The 22,285-nt window shown below is 47.2% G+C and overlaps 2 protein-coding genes across 23 annotated transcripts in view; one reads left to right on the forward strand and one right to left on the reverse strand.

Moving 5' to 3' along the window:
* LOC123856204 (zinc finger protein OZF-like) lies at positions 1–18,682 on the forward strand. Of its 7 annotated transcripts, none has more exons than XM_064580326.1 (6): positions 1–224; positions 5,893–6,336; positions 8,601–9,065; positions 12,896–12,934; positions 14,854–14,980; positions 15,823–18,682. In XM_064580326.1, exons 4-6 carry the CDS (start codon positions 12,920–12,922, stop codon positions 17,157–17,159), a joined length of 1,479 nt encoding a protein of 492 aa, XP_064436396.1. In that variant the 5' UTR covers positions 1–224; positions 5,893–6,336; positions 8,601–9,065; positions 12,896–12,919; the 3' UTR covers positions 17,160–18,682. The 7 variants fall into 7 exon arrangements, with proteins under 7 accessions (XP_064436396.1, XP_064436397.1, XP_064436399.1 ...); XM_064580327.1 differs by having other exon boundaries at positions 8,606–9,065; XM_064580329.1 differs by lacking the exon at positions 12,896–12,934.
* Positions 18,271–22,285, reverse strand: part of ZNF772 (zinc finger protein 772) — a 19,570-nt gene continuing 15,555 nt past the window's right edge. For 15 of the 16 annotated variants that reach the window (XM_064580325.1, XM_064580320.1, XM_064580315.1 and 12 more), the window contains one exon: positions 18,271–18,702. The gene's annotated coding sequence lies outside the window, so the exon portion shown is untranslated. The remainder of the gene's footprint in view (positions 18,703–22,285) is intronic. The other variant, XM_054511689.2, reaches the window with a different exon arrangement.

A 22,285-nucleotide genomic window follows, 5' to 3' on the forward strand; every position in this document is an offset into this window, starting at 1 on the left:
CGGCTGCGCATGTGAGGCGGGACTTCCGGCGGCGTCCTCGAGGTGTTGGGCGTCTTGGCGTTCTCGGCCAGTTTGGCTGGCGTAGGGTCTGGGGATGTCCGGGTTGGTTGGACGCGGATGGGAAGTTTCAGAAGAGGCGTCGTCCCCGCCCGGGCGCCCGCCGCTCCCTGCCCCGCTCTTCCCACCGGTCGGAGGCGGAGGCCGCGCCGGTGAAGCCGGCTGAGGTGGGTGCCGCGACCCCCGGGCCCTCAGCCGCCCGCCCCTCGCCCCGAGCGCTGCTTCCGGACGGAGGCGCGCCCGCCCAGCTCCCCACAGCCAGGCCCGCGGGGCGGGAGCAGAGGGCGCCCCGGCGTGGGGTCCCGGCTCGGCCCGTGCGGTGGGGGGAATCCCGGCATGTGCTCCCGAGTCGCGGCCCCTTGTGTGTGCGGGGAACAGAGGGCGCGGTGGAGCGTTGTCTGCAGTGGCGGCGTGGGCCCCCGGCTCCGCGGAAGGTCGGAGGGGGCCGGAATGGGAGGGCTGCGATGGGGACCTATGAAAAACACGTATTGGTCCATTCAGATGACCAAAATCCATTTCTCGTGTATGTCTGGTCTTAGTCCGTAGTTCTTGACTCACAGCTTCCAAAAACTTAGGAATTTCCTAAGTGTTGGAAGTGATAAAGTTGTCTTTTGCTGTACGAACGAGAAGACTGGAAGCACCTAAGCTGGTTGCGGGCGGTGGTTGGATGGGGGAGGGGACCAACCATGTGATTAGACAGTTGGAAATTTTCGTTCCTCCCATTTCCCATTTTCGCCCACGTTGGGGGAAGGGAGAGGGGCTGGAGGTTGAACCAATAGCCAACAGCCAGTGATTTAGTCTCCCATGCTCTGTAATAATGCAGTCTCCGTAAACACCCTAAAGGACAGGGTTCAGAGAGCTTCCAGGTTGGTGAACACGGAGATTGAAGAGAGTGGTGCATCTGGAGAGAGCTTGGACACTGCGCCCTGTCTTCATACCTGCCTGGCCATATGCATCTCTTCCGTCTGGCTATTCCCAAGTTACATCCTTTTATAATGAACTGGTAATCTAGCAAGAAAAATGTTTTTCTGGAGGCGCCTGGGTGGCTCAGTTGGTTAAGCCACTGCCTTCGGCTCAGGTCATGATCCTGGAGTCCCGGGATCGAGTCCCGCATCGGGCTCCCTGCTCGGCGGGGAGTCTGCTTCTCCCTCTGACCCTCCCCCCTCTCATGTGCTTTCTCTCTCTCATTCAATAAATAAATAAAATCTTTAAAAAAAAAAAAAAGAAAAATGTTTTTCTGAGTTTTGTGAGCCATTCCAGCAGATCACTTAAACCTGAGGAGAGGGTCTTGAGAAGCACAAGTAACAGCCTGGCTTGCAAATGGCATCTGGAATGGCAGGGTGTTGAAGGTGGGAGTGCACTCTTTTAGGACTGACGTTAACCTGTGAATCTAATGCTACTTCCTGAGAGTGTCAGAATTGAATGCTTGGACATCTTGCTGGCTTTTAAGAATTGCCTTGTGTTGGGGCACCCGGGTGGCACAGTCGGTTAAGCATCCGACTCTTGGTTTCGGCTCAGGTTGTGATCTGAGGGTCATGAGATTGAGTCCCACCTCAGGCTATGAGCTCAGCACAGAGTCTGTTTACGACTCTGTCTCCCTCTGTCTACACACACACACACACACACACACTTCTTGGAATTGGTTCCAGGGACCTAATTTAGGGGCATATCCAGATTTGAAGGGTTTTTTTTGTTTTTGTTTTTAAGATATTATTTATTTGCCAGAGAGAGAGAGAGTAAGCACAAGCAGGGGGAGCAGCAGGCAGGGGAGAAGCAGGTTGCCTGTTGAGCAGCAAGCTTGATGTGGGACTTGATCCCAGGACTCTGGGATCATGACCCGAGCTGAGGCAGACACTCAACCGATTGAGCTGTCCAGGCGTCTCCAGATTTGAAGTTTAAAGTTGTTGAATAATGGATAGGAAATGGAAGCAGGGAGACCCATGAGGAGGACGCTGCAATAGATCCAGGAGAATTTATGGTAGGGCTGGACCAGAGCAGCACTAGAGCAAAGCTGTGATGAGTTTGGATAGATCGTAAAGATAGAGTCGACGATTTCCTGCTGCATCCAATATGTCTGTGAGCAAAAGGAGGGAGGTGAAAGACCATCTCAAGTTCGTTGTTGTTGTTTTTTAGAGGGGGGAGGGGCAGAGGGAGAGAGAATCTTAAGCAGGCTTCCTGCCCATCATGGAGCCTGACGTGGGGCTTAATCCCAGGACGCTGAAATCATGACCTAAGCCAAAAACAAGAGTTGGACACTTAACTGACTGAGCCACTCAGATGCCCCTAAAGAAGGAGACTCTTAAGGTTGTTCTTTCAGATGGGCTCTGCAGTGAGGTTTGGCGGCGCTGAGACCAGAGGGCAGGGCACAGGTGGGCATGTATCCCTGATGCTCTTTCAGAAAGGAGCAGTCCTGGTGTAGGATGAATTCTGGCGTGTGTATGTAGAAAGGGAGGTCCAGGTAAGGTAAGGCGCTGGCCTGGCATGGAGACTGAGGTGTGAGTTGGTGTAGCTTCTCCGCCTTGTAGGCTAAGCAGACTTTCAAGACCACTCCCTATGGAACAAGGCAGAGGTCAGCTGGGTTAGTGGAGTAGCTGGGTCCCTGACCAGGGTACCGCCGCCTCACCTCCCATCCACTGTCCAGTCAAGGGCTCCCTGCATGCTATCTTCAGAGGATTATAGTACAAGACTAGTAGGGCTCAGTGCCTCCCTTTGAACACTAATGAAGCAACCACCCTCCAAATACGTACACATAGGCAGGCAATTAGAAATGAATGCACTGAATTACTTAAATTTATCCAAATACTTAATGGTTTAAATGTTAACTTACCTTTAAGTATTGAGTTATGATAGAAGTTTTGTGTATCACATCCTCTTAAACCTTTGAAAAGTGGGAGGAATACACAATCAAATTTCTTTTTAATTTTTTACTGTTATGTTAATCACCATACATTACATCATTAGTTTTTGATGGAGTGTTCCATGATTCATTGTTTGCGTAGAACACCCCACAATCAAATTTTTAAAGCCCTACCACTTCACTTGCCCTGAAAACATAGACAAAACCATTGATGATGTGGACAGTGATAGCTGATACATAGTGTGTACTTCGTAGGTGTGGTATCAGTATCAGCCCTCTGAGGTGGAAAACCGTCTTCCCATTTTATGGAATAAGGGCACTGGTGCTCAGGAAGGTTCAGTCTTTCCAGAGTCACACAGCTAGTAAGAGGCAGCAGTGAGGCCTGAGGAGCTCAGTTTGGACCGTGGTTCAGCTCACCTTATAGGATCCTACCATGGGTCCCATTTCTCATGGCTTCCCTCCTTCCACAGGGTCCCATGGTGGTGGCAGAAATGCTTCTGGACCCTGCAACAATGAATAGAGGGTGTCCCAGGCTCTCACCCACCCTAACTTTCACCCCTGTGGTTAAGGCGACCCAATATAGGGAATGGTGATGTTCTGAGAATCTTCATCTGTTCTTCTCTCTCTTTCAGGACAATCCTGTGGTTCTACAAAGCCCAGGGTCCTGAACTCAGTCTGGGTTCTGTGGGTCAGCTGCATTGCTGACAACCGACTGGGTAGGATGTAACATGCATCCTGGGCACAGATCCAGGGTGTTCAAATGCCTGCAGGTGCAACTTAGCTGGGGTTGTTTAGGAAGCTTCCCATTCCTATTATACCTGATGGGCTAGGGAGTGTGGTGGTGAGGTGGTGGGGTGAGAGGTCAGGGCACACAGAAATCAGGCCTAGAATGACAGCCTTAGGTTCTGGGCCTCAAATCTGAGGAGAGTGGGACCTAGGGAAGGTTCGGAGCTGAGGGGAGAGGTGATCTGATCCAGATTTTAACGGATTCCCGTTGCTACAGAGTGGTGGACAGACTGGGGGTCTGCAGATAGACACTGCAGCGAGTGACTGCTGGTAGTGGCCAGACAGGAGGGAGTTGCCTTCTGGATGCGTTCTGCACAGAGTGCAGAACATTTTCTGATGTGGAGAGAGAGGGAGCTGGGAGATGACATGGAAACGGGGAGCGAGGAACAGGCCTGGTGTTTGGGGCCTTATTTGGAAGAGTGGATATTCCATCAATTAGGATGTGGGAAGTCAGTGGTAGAAGGGATTTTCAGAGGAAATGTGAATAATCCGTTCTTGGCTACATCAGAAATGTTCCAGAGACTTTTGGATGTGTCCAGTTGGCTGTTGGACCCACAGATCTGGAGTTCAGTAGAGGCCTTCAGATTGGAGCCAACCACAGTATAGTACTTGGCATGTGGACCCCAGTAAAGCTGTGGGTCTGATTTCATAGGAGCCATCTTTATATTATGGTGGTAGCACCACTAGGGACAAGGCAAGGGAAGGAGGGGGCTAAGTCTGTGTCTCAGGTGGGCACCTGGACAGTCGTGTTGGGGGGGGTGTGCATGTGAGGTGAAGGGTGGAGGTCGTAAAGCCTTCTGAGTGGACATAAGATGGATGCTGAAGTGCCTCTCCAATGAAGGCCAGATACCGGGGCAGGACGGGGCCTTTCACCCCTCAGGATGCAGCAGGGTCCTGGTGACTCTTGCTGGGATTGTTTCATTCAGGCTGGTAGAGTAGTTGAGGGAAATGGGATCAGCCAGAAGCATTGCTAGTCTAGGGCTTTGAACAAGGGTCAGGTGGTGAGAGAATGTCAAGCTTGCTTATGAGCTAGATCCTCACACAGGTCTCTGCGGCTGAGCTAAAGCAAGAAACAGAGTTGGGGGCGGATACCTGAAAATGAGAGCTGTTCTCTCCTGCCAGGGGACTTTGGTGTTCTGATGCAGGACTGGGGCAGATGAGGATGCTGGTTGCATTTGCAGCGTACCCCCTGGGCTCTGTGCAGACTGGCACGTGAGAAGGCCAAAGAAATGCCTCCTGTGTGGGTCTGGGGGTTTTGGTGCCGTTGCCTTGCCTGTCTGTGGTCGGGTGCCTCTCTCTGCATGCTTGGAACCTCTGTGCCCCAGGCCTTCCCATCCCTCTTGCTAATACACTTTCAGGACTGCCTGTCCCAGTAACTTCAGGCACTGATCTGGTCACCACTTGTAGGGACTGTTTGGGTTGTTTTTTTTAAAGACCTTCCTCTGAAGGCACTGTAAATTTAGAATGTGGGATGTCGATGTGAGGTAGGTCACTCTGGGTGGGTCTTGGCCACTCGCTTTCCCTGTCTTTCCCCAAGGACTGGCCTCTTCAGGCCCAGGTGGTTGCTCACTTTGAGCAGTAGGAGGGCCCTGTGTAGCTGACGGGTTGGACATTACTTCTGCAACGTCAAGAGAGGCTCAAAGGAATGTGGCCCTCACATGGAGCATCTGTCCCGTGCCCACCGTCGTGTGATGCCTAGGACAGTGGCCACACCTCATTTTTACCTTTTCTTTCCCACTAATATTTCCACTCTGACGTTGGGCTCTCATCTTTTGCCTTCCACTGCTTCCTTGGAGGGCTGCACATATCTTTAAATAGTCTCTGAACACCAGCTGCTGTGTTGCAATCACACATTTCTGCGTTTGGACCCAGTCTTGCATCAGTGCTCACTGGTCACCAGCAGCTCTGGCCTTGTTGAAAGTCATTTGCAGAGGAGGGAGTTGGGGAGCCCGCCTCTCCTCCCTGCACTTCCCCCTTCCTCGTGTCCTTCCCCAGAGTCAGGGCTCTCCCATCACGGGAGCATGCCAGGCTGAGCCCTGCACAACAGGCCTTCCTCTCACTGTCTCGAGTCCCCCTCGCCCGTCAGCAGTCATGTGGCCTCGTCCGTGGGTGTGTCTGGCACACATTCCCGATGGGGCCGCCTCCTCCCAACGAAGTCAGCAGGCACTTCACCAGCATTTCTCTGCTTACAGGTTGCATGGAGCCCAGGATGAGGAGGCCCCTTCAGAGCAAGATGTTTCTGTAGGAGGGTCACAGGTCAGGACCCCAAAGCCAGGCGCATCCATCCAGAAGTCCCAGCCCTGTGAGACGTGTAGCTTGCTCTTGAAAGACCTTTTGCACTTGGCTGAGCATGATGGAACACACCCTGAGCGAGGCTTGCACACTTGTGGGGGAAAGCATTTCCAGCACCAAAAGCATCAAATTAGAGAGAAACTTTTCAGAAGTGATGAGGGGAGGCCTTCATTTGGACCACTGTTTATATGGCAGAGAAGACCTTGGTGTGGAGGGAGGGTGGAGAGGACTTCACAGTCTTTCTCCCCATCCCCCACCCTCCCACCCCGCCCAGCCACTTTCCGTGGGTTGAAGCCACACAGGGACACCGAGTGGAGAAGCTTTTGAAAGTGGACCAAACGGTTGTAAGTGCAGCGGGTATGGGAAAGCCTTCCGCCACAGGACATGCTTGTAGAGTCCCAGAAAGTCCACGCTGCGGAAGGGCCTTAGAGTGTAGCGAAAGTGGGACATTTTTTAGGTACAACTCTGACCTCAGTAAACATTTCAGGAATCACAGTAAAGAAAGGGTTTTTTTGTTTGTTTGTTTTAAAGATTTTATTTATTTATTTGACAGAGAGAGACAGAGCGAGAGAGGGAACACAAGCAGGGGGAGTGGGAGAGGGAGAAGCAGGCCTCCCGCTGAGCAGGGAGCCCGATGCGGGGCTCGATCCCAGGACCCTGGGATCATGACCTGAGCCGAAGGCAGACGCTTAACGACTGAGCCATCCAGGCGCCCCAAGAAAGGGTTTTTAAATGCAGCCAATGTGGGAAAATCTTTAGGTACAACTCCACACTTACTAGCCACCAGGAAGTTCATAGCGTAGAAAGAGTGTAGTGAATGCAGGAAGTCTTTCACACAAAACTCCAGTCTCCTTAAACAGCAGAGCAGTCACATTGGAGAAGGGCCTTGTTTGTGCCGTGAATGCGGGAAGGCCTTCATCAGAAAGTCCCACCTCCTTCAGCATCAGAAAATGCGGGGAATTACACAAAAATCTTGACTTAACACCAAAGAATACACCAGGCCGAGGTTTTATGAGTTCAGCATATAGCAAGGCCTTTGTTAGAAAGTCTTGCTTCGTCGGTCACCAGAAAATGCACGCTGGAGGAAACTTTACAAGTGCAGCTAAAGTGGGGAAGTATTTAGGTACAAACCAATCTCATTAAGCAAGGCGAGCGTGCAGGGAATGTGGGAAATTCTTTTAGCCAAGACTCCCAACTCATTCAGCATCTGGGAAAGAACTTGAACTCGTGAGTAGAGCAGATGGGGAAAGACGTCAGCCAAAAGTGTGTTCTAAATTAGCATTGGAAAAAAAACTCGTACATGGTTTTGTTTTACATAGTTTTGTTTTAAAAGTTGTGGTAAAATACACATCACATGAAATTTGCCATCTTGTTTTTAAGGGTACGGTTCAGGAATGTTAAGTACATTCACCTGCAGTGGATATCTATAACTCATCTTGTTAAACTTTTTTTTTTTTTTTTTTTTTAATTTGAGACAGAGAGAATGAGAGAGAGAGCACATGAGATGGGGGAGGGTCAGAGGGAGAAGCAGGCTCCCTGCCGAGCAGAGAGCCCGATGCGGGACTCGATCCAGGGACTCCAGGATCGTGACCTGAGCCGAAGGCAGTCGCTTAACCAACTGAGCCACCCAGGCGCCCTCATCTTGTTAAACTTAAATCCATTACCCAACTCGCCATTTTCCCCTTCCCTCAATCCCTTGAAACCCACTGTTCTGTTTCATATAGCATAGTATCCTCGTCAGGGTTCATCCATGCTGTATCTTGTGTGTTAATCTGTTTGAATTTCCTTCTCTTTAAGGTTGAATAGTATCTCATTGTATGTATATGGCACATTTTCTTTACCCATTAATTCTCTCTATCCATTCATCTGTCCATGGACCAGGAGTTGCTTCTACCTCTTTTGGGTATTATGAATAATGCTACTATGGGCACGCTTGTACAGATATTTCTTTAACACCTTACTTTCAAAGATTTCTTCACCTTGCTTTCCAATTATTTTTGCATATATCCCCCAAAAGTAGAACTGCTGGATCATATGGTAATATGGTCATTTTTTTTTTGAGGAACTGTTTTCCATAATGCTGGCACCATTTTACATTACTGCTGTGTGTGAGGTGTCCAGTTTCTCCTCATCCTTTTCGTCTCAGTGTTCATAAGCCCCCTTTCCCCATGTGGTTAAGTCACTCACTCTTTTAAGATCGGTCTTAGGATCTAAGAAAGAATGTAATACGTGGAGTAAGGGCTGGATATAATTATCAGCTTTTTGTTTTGTTTTTTAAGATTTATTTGAGAGTGAGCACAAGTGGGAGGAGGGGGAGAGGGTCAAGCAGACTCCCCTGTGAGCTAGCTGGAGGCAAGCTGACCCCAGGACCCTGAGGTCATGACCTGAGCCAGAGTCAGATGCTTAACGGACTGAGCCCCTCTACCTTGTTTCTAATAGAAAAACTCCAGTTGATTCTGAAGTTTCAGTCTAACATGTACCTGAAAAGCAGTAAGACAGTATTTTAGGTCCCAGCTGTGCGTGGATGCACTTTGTGTCTGAGTAACCATTTGTAGTTTGGGGGAACATCAGAAATCATACGTAGGTCTCAGTACATTTCTGTGATCAGCACAGACTACGTTCCATGGAAATCTGGGTGTGACCCCAGAAGCTGGAGCCCCGCCCCTTCCTCAAAGCCTGCAGCCATCCCCGCCCAGCGCCTTTCTTGGTGTGGCTGGGCAGTTCCTGAGGTCAGGAATGGAGACCGTCGTGGACCCTCTGGCTCCCTCAGAACTACATTACCCGGAAGGCAGTGCGCCGCGCGTCCGCTGTACTGGGCGAATGAGGGCTCAGGAGAGGCACTTCCGTCCCAAGGACGGCATCTGGGCGGGCCTTCCGGCGTTGGCCTCCAGCGACATCTTGTGAAGTTGGTTCCCTCCCGCGGTCGGAAGCTTTGGCTTGCTGGGCCTGCCTGAGGTAGCGGGAGGAGAGACCCGCTGCGCCGGCTGCTCCGAGATTCGACATCGCTGCCGCCGGGGCTGAAGACTGCGGTGCCGCGCTCGTCCCCGCAGCTGCCGTGGTGATACCAGTTCAGGTACGTGCTGCGTTTCTCTGCATCTGGGCCCTCACCCAATTCTGCTTTAAAATGTCGTATTTTTGTTCTTGGGACGGTGTTCCAACTTTTGAAGTAAGACCTGTCTGAAGAGACTTGCACAGAACGTACGTGTGCAGTTAAGTAACCAGTACTTGTACTTGTTACTGTTAACCTTAAAAAGTAAAACGGCTATTTTGCCACCACAAATGGGTTTGTTCGGATTTTTTTCTCTTTTTTTAAAGATTTTATTTGAGAGAGAGAGAGCACATGAGAGGGGGGAGGGTCGGGAGGGTCAGAGGGAGAAGCAGACCCCCCGCCGAGCGGGGAGCCCGACGCGGGACTCGATCCCGGGACTCCAGGATCATGACCTGAGCCGAGGGCAGTCGCTCAACCGACTGAGCCACCCAGGCGCCCGGTTTGTTTGGATTTAATTCGATTTAATTCGGGAAGAGCGGAGTGTTGCCCGTTGGGGCAGAGTGGGCGTTGTAAGTGTGGTGGCTTCTCGTTGGCTGGGCTGTTGTAGGCTCGTGGAGTAGTCGCTCTTAGTAGATTCCACCTGTGTTCTGTGGAGTTTGCAAGGGAAGCGCGTGGTAGGGTTGAGAGCTCCCCCTGCCGGCCTGATCGCTGCTTTCTAATTAATGTTCGCACTGGCCAAGTGAAGGAATGGGCTATAAATTGGACCCCAGGAGCCAGCTGTGCAAGTCTTTCCACAACAGTTATCCCAGTCTCCAGAGTTAAGCTGTTGTCCGATGTTTCAAGTAAGCATCTTTTGTTGTCTTGATGTTTATTGGTTTCCATGTGTTTTGAAACACTCTTTGAAAGGACTGACATCACAATAGTATGTTGTGACTCTAACTTTTTACATCTGTCCGTTTTCTGTGCAGTATTCTGTGGTATGAATATATGAATAAAATGTCTTTTTAGGTGTTGCCCATCGTTTTCCGCATTTATACATTGCTACTACAGCCACATGTTCTGGGATAAAGCACACAGTTGTCTAGCATATATGATGTATTAAGGATAGATTTCTACAAGTAGTGAAAGGTTTAAATTTACTTTATAATGCCAGACTGGTTTTCAGAATGTTACCAAATCTATATACCCACAGCAGCTTACAGTATTTACTAATTTCTTTTTTAAAGATTTTATTTATTTATTTTGACAGAGAGAGACACAGCGAGAGAGGGAACACAAGCAGGGGGAGCAGCAGGCAGAGGGAGAGGGAGGCTTCCCGCGGGGCAGGGAGTCCGATGCGGGGCTCGATCCCAGGACCCTGGGATCATGACCTGAGCCGAAGGCAGACGCTCAACGACTGAGCCACCCAGGCGCCCCCAGTATTTACTAATTTCTATAGTGTTACTAGCACTGGGCCAGTGTCAGGTTTGCGAGGTCAGCCTTACTGAGTTTTGCTTTAATGATTACCATTACATTTGTAAAAAGTGCTTGCTGGAATTCTTGTTTACATACCCAAGATTTCAATTTATTAGATATTCAAATCTTAGATTTTTTTTTTAAACAATAATGGGGGGTTCAAGAATTTGTGTAATTTTTGCTCACCTGTGTGGCTTGTCATTTCAGTTTTTATGACAACAGGAGCCCTTTTTTTTTAAGATTTTATTTATTTATTTGACAGAGACACAGCGAGAGAGGGAACACAAGCAGGGGGAGTGGGAGAGGGAGAAGCAGGCTTCCCGCAGAGCAAGGAGCCCGATGCGGGGCTCGATCCCAAGACCCTGGGATCATGACCTGAGCCGACAGCAGACAGATGCTTAACGACTGAGCCACCCAGGTGCCCATCAGGAGCCCTTTTATTATAATGTAGTGGGGTTCTTTACTACGATGCTTTGGTTTGAGAAATCTGTTCATTTATTAACTCATAAGAGATGTAATTTTTGTCTTCCCATCTAAGCCTCTCCAGCTGAAATTACTTTTTTGTGTGTGCATCACACAAGTGGAGGTCTAAATTTGTTTTGCCACACAGGGTAATTTATAAGCTCTTTTAATGCTCCATACCACCACTGAAGCATCAAGACCCATGGGTGCCCCACTTTATGAGATCTAGTTTTTTCAACCTAATTTCTGTGACAATACTTTTCTTACCGGAACAGCTTTATAATGTTATATCACCTCTTTTGCAGTCACACCAAGCATGCATTTATTTTTATGGTGAAACACACATTGTTTCTGCTTTGTTCCCTCTTACTTTCCAGGACCTTAATGGCTTTTCCTATTTGAATATTTCCTCCAATCCTGGCATCCTTTTTTTTAAAAGATGATTTATTTTAGTAAGAGAGCATGAAGCAGGGGAAGGGGAGGAAGGAGAGGAAGAATCCCAAGCAGCCTCACGTGGGGCTTGTTCTCACAACCCTGAGATCATGACCTGAGCCACCCAGGTGCCCCTTGGCATCCTTTAATAACACATATAACGTAAAGGTTTTGGCTTTGGTTGCTTTGAATCTTTTAGTAGTGTTGGGTTTGGGTTTTGTGGCTCCAGTTTGTTATGAAATCTAGGTGTGAGGTGTGTGTACTTTTCTCCGCATTGTTTTGGGTACTCTTATGAATATTGTCAAGATTTGTTCTTCCTTTCTCATTGATCTTACCCTTTATGGATATATTCTTTTTTTTTTTTTTGAAAGATTTTATTTATTCATTTGAGACACAGAGATACAGAGAGAGAGTGAGCATGAGCAGCGGGGGAGGCAGAGGGAGAGGGAGAAGCAGGCTCCCCGCTAAGCCAGGAGCCCGACTTGGGGCTTGATCCCAGGACCCTGGAATCATGATCTGAGCCGAAGGCAGACGCTTAACCATCTGAGCCACCCAGGCGCCCCCTTTATGGATATATTCTTTGGCTGGGTTTTTGTTGTTGTTGTTTGTTGTTGTTTGTTGTTTTTGAGATTCTTTTTGTCTAATGCAGTTTTCCTAAATTGTGATTTAAATTTATTAAAATTATTGTGCTTAAACTAACATTTTCACTTTCTGATCAGTCTTTTATCTTTTTAAACACACACTTAACATTACCATAAACTTTTATACTCACACCCACAAGATTTTTGTTTTTTAAGTGGTTATACTCTTCTATCATCTGTCTTTGGTATTACTCCAAGAGAACATGATGATGGGATATCTCAGTTAAGGTATTTTGCTAAGATAGGCAGAAATTTAATCATTGTAAGGATAGAAAGTAATGCTTCAAAGGAAAGAATTTTATATAATGAGGATGGAAGAAAGGTTAGGTCCTAGCTTGTTTCCTTTCCTTGAAACAGTCAGAAATGCAGTTGCCCTAAGCACCTTTACTGGAGCCCCAGCGACAACCTCTTTAGCAGAGATTTATTTCGAAGGTGTAATCAAGTGACTAGGGGTTTGGTTTACTTCTCTACCATGGGAGAAAATATATTTGCAATATCTTTCTGAACATTTATTGACAAACTTGAAAAAAAAGTATAAGGAGTCATATACCTAACCAGCTATTAGGGCCAACTACAAGGTATAGGAAGAGAAGAATGTATTTTTGGCACAGGAAGAATCAGAATAAAATAAGGAATAAAGTGGAAGGTTCAGAAGCACACCCACACATAAACCTGAACATAATTTATCTCTTATTCTTGTTGTTCATTCGCCTAAGGGATATTCCTCAAACACAACACAACCCTGACAGACATTTCTGAGGATGTACACATGCTTTTGGCATAACTCCACACTTTCTACTTCCTTGTATAAATGCTTTCTTTATCCCCTTCAGCTTTCATCTTTACGTGAAATAACATTACGTGTTTCACTTTGTCTGTATCCCTCATGGGAATTAAACTAACATGGCCCTGCTCTTCCTGCAGGTTCTGCTTTCAGCAGAAGCACTTATGGACCCTGCACCGGTGAGTGTCAGGTGTCCTGGAACTCTTTTGCTGCCACTCTTCCTGCCCTTGGTGTCTCAACACTCTAGATAAGCCCCTAAGCCCGGGTCAGACGTTGTATGGAGAGAGGTGCCCACTTTTGGCAAGCAACGGGGTGAGGTGTGAAAGGTGTCTTAGGTATCAGTATGTACAAAGCCTTGGGCTTGGAGGTGAGACTGAGATGGGAGTGTTCTAGGTCTCATATGTCTGTTGAGAACAGAGGGCCGGGAGCCAAGTCAGGGTTCTGTTCTGAGAGTGATGGTAGCAGTCAAACAGTTCTGGAGAAGAGGGGAAAACTGAATCTGGCTCGGGTCTTGAGAAGCTGCCCTTGGTGATAGAGTACACTACAGACTGGGGAAGAGGGAGACAAGGAGATCATTAAACGAGGCTAGATCAGGATTGGTAGCTGGGCTAAAGTGGTAGATGTGGAGGTAGAAGACTGTTTGGCTTCTGGATTTGTCTTTTGGGTTTTTAAGATTTCTTTATTTGAGAGAGAGTGAGCAAGAGAACACACAAGCAGAGGGAGGGGGAGAAGCAGACTCCCCTGCTGAGCAGGGAGCCCGATGCCAGGACCCTGAGATCATGACCCAAGCTGAAGGCTGACACTTAAGCAACTAAGCCACCCAGGTGCCCTGGATTTGTTTAAAGATTTATTTGCAAGAGAGAGCACAAGAGCGGGGAGTGTCAAAGGGAGAAGCAGACTCCCCAGTGAGCAGGGAGCCTGATGCCAGCATTCTTGGATCATGACCTGAGCTCAAGGCAGATGCCTAACCTGCTGAGTTCACCCAGGTGCCCCTGAATTTGTTTTTAAAGTAGGGCTGACCAGGTCACAGATGGCTCCATGGTTTTTGGTGAGAATATCAAGGTATTAGGATTTGGCCATGTTGAGTCTCAAATGTTTCAGAGATTCCCAAGTACAGGTGACAGATGGACAGCTGGTCCTGCATTTCTCAAGATGTCCACACTGTGGCATCTGTTGTGTGTCCCAAGATAGAGATCTAGAACTCTGGATCTCATATAGGAGGAGGCATGTTCAGGTTACAGTGGCGTTGCCATTGGGGGACAAGGGGTCGCCACTGATCATTGCTCCTTCTGCTGTGCTCTCCAACGAAGATGGACAAGACAGAATAGTAGTAATCGGAAATGCAGAGGGAGGTATGGGGAGGGGAAAGTCCAACAGGTAGCCAGATTTTCAGAGGAGTGAACATGAGACCAGAGCAATAATGGTCAGACTGGTACTTAATCACCCTTCTAGGCACTCACCCAACCAGGCTTTTGTGGTGGTTCTGTCAGGAAGTCATAAGATAGCTTACATAAAAAGTGTGTTACTGGGACCTGGATTATACCTGGTGAAGTGGCAAGACACACAAAATGTGCAATGTAGAGGCAGAATGTGACCAAGGGTATTTAGATCTGCATGTGGTCTAAGCCAGGAACAAGGTCAGGTGCAGAAGCCCCTTCTTTGCAGGGCTGGAGGCCATTGGAGGTTGGGATTTATTACTGCACTTGGCATGCACTTCCTAGATGCCACACACAGACAGAAGTCAGTTTTATGGGCTAACTGGTGGTGGGGATCAGATGTATGATGGAGGTATGGTCCAATTAGTAGGAGTTTGAGAGAATGCTAGGCCCAACATGGTTATGTCTGGGAGGCATGATCCTGGGGGACTCACATATGTCTTACAGGAAAAGGATGGGGGTCCTGCATCTGAGGCCCAGAGATCAGAAGGCATCACTCTGACCACCTGCCTCTTTGTTGAAACTGGGTGCCACTGCTTAAGCTGGAGAGCTAGGGCAGATAAGGAGCAGGGAAGGGAGTGAATGTGGGCTGGGGTTCGGGGTAGTTTTGGGGTCCTGCAGAGAGAGGCTGCTTATGGACATAACTGTCCCCCTCATCCCAGGGTTCTGTGACCTTTGAGGAAGTGGCTGTGTACTTCTCCCAGGAGGAATGGAGGCTTCTTAACGAGGCTCAGAGACAACTGTACCGTGATGTGATGCTGGAGGTCTTTGCACTTGTTGCGTCGCTGGGTAAGGCCCCCTCACACCAACCCCAGTGTCCTGGGCTAATCTGTCTTTCCTCTTCTTTCTGGCTGCTGACGCTGGGGCATATATACGACACCTGCTTTCACAAAGAGCTCACCAACCAACCCCCAGTTCTGAAGCTCTTTCAGTAACAATTTCCAGGATATTTTTGTTTCCTGAGGTGGTTTTGGGATTGGCTGCCCTGGACCAGTGCTGCCCACTTACCTGTCCTGTCTTTCCCTTAAAGGCTTGCATCTTCTAGATCCCATGTTGTCCAACTGGAACTGGGAGAACACCACATGACAAAGTGGGCATGACTCCAACTGGGGGAGGATGTGATACAGAGCTGGGAATCCTATCAGGAACATGTCGTGTCCTGGGCTCAAACACTGTTTGGTGCCAAGGTCAGAGGCTTCTCCCCTTTTTTGACATTTTGCCCACTTGTCATTTTTCCTCTCAAAAGAGACCTAGGAGTATATCCCTCCCCTGTCTTCTACCCTTCATTGGGGTCGCCACTGACCATTGCTCCTTCTGCTGTGCTCTCCAACATTGGCCTACACTTACTGTGTTGTACAGTCTGTATGTACCCATACCCTTAAAATAATACTTGAACACTGGTATAACCAAGGCACTGGCAAGAACACATTTCCGAAGATATGAGTTGTGGACCCAGCCCCTCCTCCCTGTGGTACACCCCATCCATGTTTCTTCTGCATGGTGAGTCCTGTGATGCAGCCCTTGCCTTCAAACTACCCCACCCCAGCTCCTTTTGTCTTGATCCCCTGGTGTCAAGGCAGGGGAGGGTAGGCGGCCTCCTACCCAAGCTTGTCACTGTTCTCTGCTTTCAGGTTGTGGGCGTGGAACAGAGGATGAGGCAGCACCTTCTGAGCAGAACGTTTCTGTAGGACGGTCACAGATAAATTCTACCAAGAAGGCCTACACCCAGGAACGTGGCCTGGACTCAGAAGGTGATTTGCATTCACCTTCTGAGTGCCTGGGAACAAACCCTGGCCAGAAACTGTGTGGGACACAGGGGAACGTTCACCAGCATCAGAAGGAGCACAGTGGAGACAAACCCCTCAGAAGGAACGCAAAGAGCTGTGTAACACACACATCAAGGAAGCCCTTCCCTGAGAGCTCAGGTCTTCTCCAGCACCAGCTCATTCACAGCCAGGGGCCACCACCTAAGGACACCAGCTGTGCAGAGCCTTTTCGCAATGGACAAAAGCACTATAAGTGCAGCGAATGCGGGAAAGCCTTCTGTCGCAAATACAGACTTGCTCAGCATCAGAGAGTCCACACTGGAGAAAGGCCTTATGAGTGCAATGAGTGTGGGAAAACCTTCAGCTACAAACACATACTTGTTCAGCACCGGAGAGTCCATACCGGAGAGAGGCCTTATGAATGCAGCGAGTGCAGAAAAGCCTTCAGTAACAAACCCACGCTTGTTCGGCACCAGCGAATTCACACTGGAGAAAGGCCTTATGAGTGCAGCCACTGTGGGAAATTCTTTAGCCAAAGCTCCAGCCTTAGTGAACATCAGAGAATTCACACTGGGGCACGGCCTTATAAATGTAGTGAGTGTGGAAAATTCTTCACCTCCAACTCCAACCTAATTAAACACCGGAGAGTGCACACAGGAACAAGGCCTTATGAATGCAGTGAATGTGGGAAATTCTTTAACCAAAGCCCCAGCCTCATTAAACACCAGAGAATTCACACTGGTGAAAAGCCTTATGAATGCAGTGAATGTGGGAAACTCTTTAGCCAAAGCTCCACCCTCATCAAGCACCAGAGAGTTCACACTGGAGTAAGGCCTTATAAGTGCAATGAATGTGGGAAACTTTTTAGCCAAAGCTTTGGCCTCACTCAACACCAGAGAGTTCATACTGGAGAAAAACCCTATGAGTGCAGTGAATGTGGAGAATTCTTTAGCCAGAGCACACAACTTACTCAGCACCGAAAAGTTCACACCACAGAAAGCCCTCATGAGTGCAGCAACTGCGACAAAGTCTTCAGCCAAAGGTCTGCTCTGATTGACCACCAGAAACTTCACAGCCCAGCTAGACCTTACAAGTGCACTGAATGTGGGAAAGCCTTCAGCCGCAGGTCTAACCTCATTCGACACCAGAAAGTGCACACCGGAGAAAGGCCTTACAGTGGAGGTGGAGATAGCAGGGAATGAGCCAGGTGTTGAACACAGGAACATACCACAGAAGCCTAACACCCCCACATGTCTGAATACGCAGGTTGTAGGGAGCGATGTTCTTTCTAACCTGTCCAGGGCCCTTGCCACATTTGTCACTGCAAGTTTCTCGGTGTCCCAACTTTGTATGCGTCAGTGGGGATAGATCGTATCATGGCACAGGCTAGCGGTCACTCTGGTTTTGGCCTAATTTACATTGCAGCCCCAAAGCCTCATAGGATAGACTACAGGGCAGTGCTTTTTATGTGACTAATCTTATAATCCAGATGTTGGGGTTTTCTGTGGGTCTAGAGGTCTCCCTGAGAGGACAGCTGTAAGAATCCTGTGTTTTTTGATTCAGCTTCTCTTTTTCACCTTGGAGGTTCACATAAGGTCCCCAGGTCCCAAGAGAGAGGTTTGGAAGGCTGGTCTCCCTGACTCCAGGCGTCCGGTAGGAACCACATTCAGTACAAAAACACTGGGGGCAGTAGGCAGTGACGAAAAAAACCGGCAAACTGGAGGGACTGTGGCTTACAGTAAAGGTTCTTGCAGAAATTCTGAGGCCCTTTAGAGCTTAACTGCTCCTCTTGCCCTCCAGTTAAAGAAAGGTGGGCGAAGGGAGAGTTGAAAACAGAACTAAGAAGTCCAGACCTCCGAAGGCAGTAGTAGGTATGTGGTTTTTATGACCAACGGAGACTTGGCTTCCCCATTTCCTTGAACCTATGCAGGTGAGTTCCAGTGGAATTGCTTGCCAGCTAGTACACACAGCAGAGCTCCCACTATGAAACCTAGGGTCGCCAAATTCCTACTTTTTCCAAAGAGAGGTGCAGATCTTTATGTGAAACCATTTCTGCTTGGCATGCAATATACTTAAAATGTACTTTGTAAGGTCACACTTCAGAATGGGTGTGCACAAAACAAAAATGCAGCAGCTGGTACACTAATAAATTTTAACCATAATTATTTTCATCTTTTAACTCTGGCCACCCAGGCAAATACTATTTTGTGTTCTCTAAAATTTTACATCATTGGAATCTTAAAGTGGGTACTACTCTTAAAAAGTTGGCTTAAGGGTATGTAAGTGCATAATTAATACTCTGACAGCATTGAGTAGTGCGATTTTTTTTAATTGCCAATATGATACACTTATTTGTTCATCCATTCACCTAACAAATGGGTTTTCTGCAGCTTACTGTGAACATACAAATCCTCTCAAAATGGGTTTTGATACAGCTAGCCGTGCAATGCCTGAGTCTCTAAAGGGCTGGTGGTTACTCTGGTTCTTCTGTCATCCTCGCCACTTGAAACATGGTCACCTTTGTTCCAGTCTTTGTCATTAGTGGCTTTAAAAGGTGTGTAGTGGTGGGGCGCCTGGGTGGCTTAGTCGTTAAGCGTCTGCCTTCGGCTCAGGTCATGATCCCAGGGTCCTGGGATCGAGCCCCATGTCGGGTTCTCCACTCTGCAGGAAGCCTGCTTCTCCCTCTCCCACTCCCCCTGCTTGTGTTCCCTCTCTTGCTGTGTCTGTCAAATAAATAAATAAAATCTTAAAAAAAAAAAAAAGGTGTGTAATGGTATGTCACCATGGTTGAATTAACGCATTTCCCCTAACAAATTCAGTTTGCCACCTGTGCCCTTGCATAAATATTTGCTAATTCCAGTTGCTCTGAGTGCTGATGAAGACAAAAAGTGTTGGAAAAGTTTGCTAGTGCAATAAAAATTAAAAAGGAAACCAATAACTTTCACAGTTGTTTGTGCTGTTCACAGTCTGATGGCCACATACACTTTAAGGTTAGTTCTGCATGTAATAGTTCTGCATGTAAAAGTGTAAAAATGTTTTTAAATCTTCCCCAGTTCCAGCTGTGAGCATGAAAATTGTCCACCAAAATGTGCCTTTAGAAGAAACGGTCAGTAAATGGTCTGTTTTCAGCAACTACTGCTACACAAACATAGCAAATAGTAAAATGCAGTGAGATAGATGAAAGGGACAAAAGTTTTAAGAATATTATTATGCAAATAAAGGATTAAATCAATTTAAATGTAACAAATCAGTTAAAAGTTCTCTTGATCTCTCTCCACATTCCAAAGAAAGGTCTAAACATTTACCACTTGCCCTTAAATCCTGGGACCTAACCTCTGAGCCCTTGGGCACTTCTGCCATGATAAACAAATACCCTTTGTTTAACACTACGTGCGGCCTTGGGTCATCCATATCCAATAGTGTGTGCTCATCCTGTGATTTATGGGTGGTGTAGAGCTTAGGCCTGTCAACTTGACCTCTGGAGCTCTGGGAGAGACTAGGGAGAGACTAAGGCCAGGCCCAAAGGGCTCCCCTTGTCCACAAGACAGAGTTCACACAAAAAGGCCCCAGAGTTACATGCAAGCCAAACTTGACAGGTATTCTAGACACAGTTCCCTAATGACCGGCCTCTGCACCCTTCTTTCCCTGTGCTAAATTGTCCTTATTCAAATAATATAACTGATATGGCTCAAGATCACTTTCCCCTCATGTTCATCAAAGTTGAGCACCTTAAAGTTTCCAGTCACCAATTTAAACTTTGTAGAGTAGCAGTCTCTCTCTTCCTGTGACTACATCACCTGGGGCCAACAGCTGAAAATCAAGGTTAGTCTCCTCAAACTCAACATTTGCTGAGCCTTTGTCTTTTTTCCTCCACCAAAGGACAGGAGAGGATTTTATTATTGTACATGTATCACCAATTCAGCCACAAATGAAAACATGATTAGTCCCAAAAGTCTGAGAGGTCCAGGGCAACAGACCAAAAGGTCTTGGCATCCAGAGCAAGAAGACAGAGGTCTCTCATTGCAACCCAATGCCCATGGAATGTTGTAGATTCCATTGAATATCCACGCTCTAAAAAGTAGGCCTGCAGTCCAGCACACTTGGTATCAGCATCCCTGCCTTCTGGCTTTCCTTGTATCATGGTCCTCGGGCTCTATGGGCGGCACCAGCCAGTAGTTTACACCTTGGCTCTGCCTCCTCTTTCTTTTATGGCTAAAAAATCCTGCAACATTTCTTCCTCTGCTTGGCTCTCAAATAGGACAGAGGTGGTTTCCAAGAAGATGGCACACTAAAGGCCAAGAGCCACCTTTGCAAAGGCTTGCTCCTTAATAAGGTTAAACCAATACATAAGGTGGTCAGGGAACACAAAAGCTTTTAAAAACTTACTCATTCCAAAAAAATCAGGATGCAGAAAAGAAGTTCCACATTAGCTATCACAAAGGGCTCTGCTAGTCTTCTACTTTGAAGTTAACTAGGGTCATCAAACCTCTTAAGAATTTCCACATTCTAAATTTTGCTTCTTGCAGTTAACTCCGTTGGATAAGTGGTGTAGAGTGCTAGGATCATTGTGGGGGGCAGTGTCCTGCACACCATCAGAAACTCAAAACAGAAAACCACTTTATTACAAATACAGCACTACAGCACAATATACACTAGAGATCATCATGGCAGAAAAGCAAGCTCATTTAAGAACACAGCCTAGGGTGCCTGGGTGGCTCAGTTGGTTAAGCGACTGCCTTCGGCTCAGGTCATGATCCTGGGGTCCCGGGATCAAGTCCCGCATCGGGCTCCCTGCTCAGCGAGGAGCCTGCTTTTCCCTCTCCCAACTCCCCGTTTGTGTTCCCTCTCTCGCTGTGTCTTTCTCTGTCAAATAAATAAATAAAATCTTAAAAAAAAAAAAAAAAGAATTAGTTGGGAAGTGTTCCACATGTTATTACTTTTTTTTTTTTGAAGAAAATTTGATAGAATTTGATTGAATTTAGTTATTTCTTCATTAAATATTTGGTATAATTCATTGGCAAAACCATCTTGGCCTGAAGTTTTTAGTGAGAAGGTTTCTTACGTTTATACACAGATTAGCACTATTAGAAACCTGGATACTAATTAAATATTTTTATTTTATTTTTAAAATATTTTATTTATTTATTGTCAGAGAGAGAGAGAGCACAAGCAGGCTCCCTGCTGAGATGAGCCGAGGGCAGACGTTTAACTGACTGAGCCACCCAGGCGTCCCTAATTAAATATTTTTAATGGACAAAGTATTTTTCAGATTATCTATTTCTTCTTGAGTGGGTCCAGTAAGTTGGTATCTTTCAAAGAACTTCTGTCCTCCAAATTTCTATTTATCGAGAAAGAATTGTTTAAAATAATCACACAGTATCCATTATATGTTTCAAAGGTATCTAGGGTTCTACCTCCTTTCCTTCCTCATATTTGTTTTTTTATTTAAAGATTTTTATTTATTTATTTGAGAGAAAGCATGGGAGGCGGGAGGGTCAGAGGGAGCAGCAGACTCCCCGCTGAGCAGGAAGCCCGATGCAGGGCTTGATCCCAGGACCCTGGTACCATGAACCTCAGCCAAAGGCAGACACTTAACCAACTGAGCCACCCAGGCACCCCTCCTTGCTCATATTTGTAATATGTGGTTTCTCTTTTTTCCTGTTGTGTCTGGAGGTGTTTCAATTTTACTTATTTATTCAAGCTATCTGCTCTGGAGAGGTTCAAAAGTTTTCTTGAAAATCTTTTTAAAATTTAACGAAGTATATGAAACTGATTCTCATTAGACAGGACATTAGGCAAACAACTTAATGCAAGATGGTGAGTTCAGGCAGACCCCAAAAGTCACCCTGAGTTAAGGACAGAGTTTGGAGTCTGGGTCTGCCAAGGTGTCTGGAATCCACAGAGCACAGTGCAGGAGAGAGAAAACTTCAGAGACATACACAGGGTCATCCTCAAGTATTTGGCTGAGTACTAATCTGTATATGTATGTAGGAAACCACCAGAGGCTGGGGGGGAAAAACACTCAAAAGGTTAAGAGGAAACAATTCGAAGACTAATATAGAGAATGGAATAGTGGCTGTTCCAACCAGTTTAAGCGGGGAAGCTCATGAAGCATCATGTAAGGAATATAGAATGATTATGTCTCAGTGGTAGGAGAGAAATTAGCCTTAAAATGAATGCTGCAATAATTCTATCTAAAAATGTTTAGAATCAAGACCCAGAAAGATCATACCATTTCCAAAGACATTAACCATGCAACAGAAAAAACAATCAAGACTATCTATAGAAATATATTTTCAGTACCCCCAAAAGGCAAAAGCGAGTGCTC

This window comes from Mirounga angustirostris, unplaced genomic scaffold (genome assembly GCF_029215605.1).
Source record: "Mirounga angustirostris isolate CCGP_5_RB_7025 unplaced genomic scaffold, mMirAng1.0.hap1 SCAF_16, whole genome shotgun sequence".
Taxonomy (NCBI): domain Eukaryota; kingdom Metazoa; phylum Chordata; class Mammalia; order Carnivora; family Phocidae; genus Mirounga; species Mirounga angustirostris.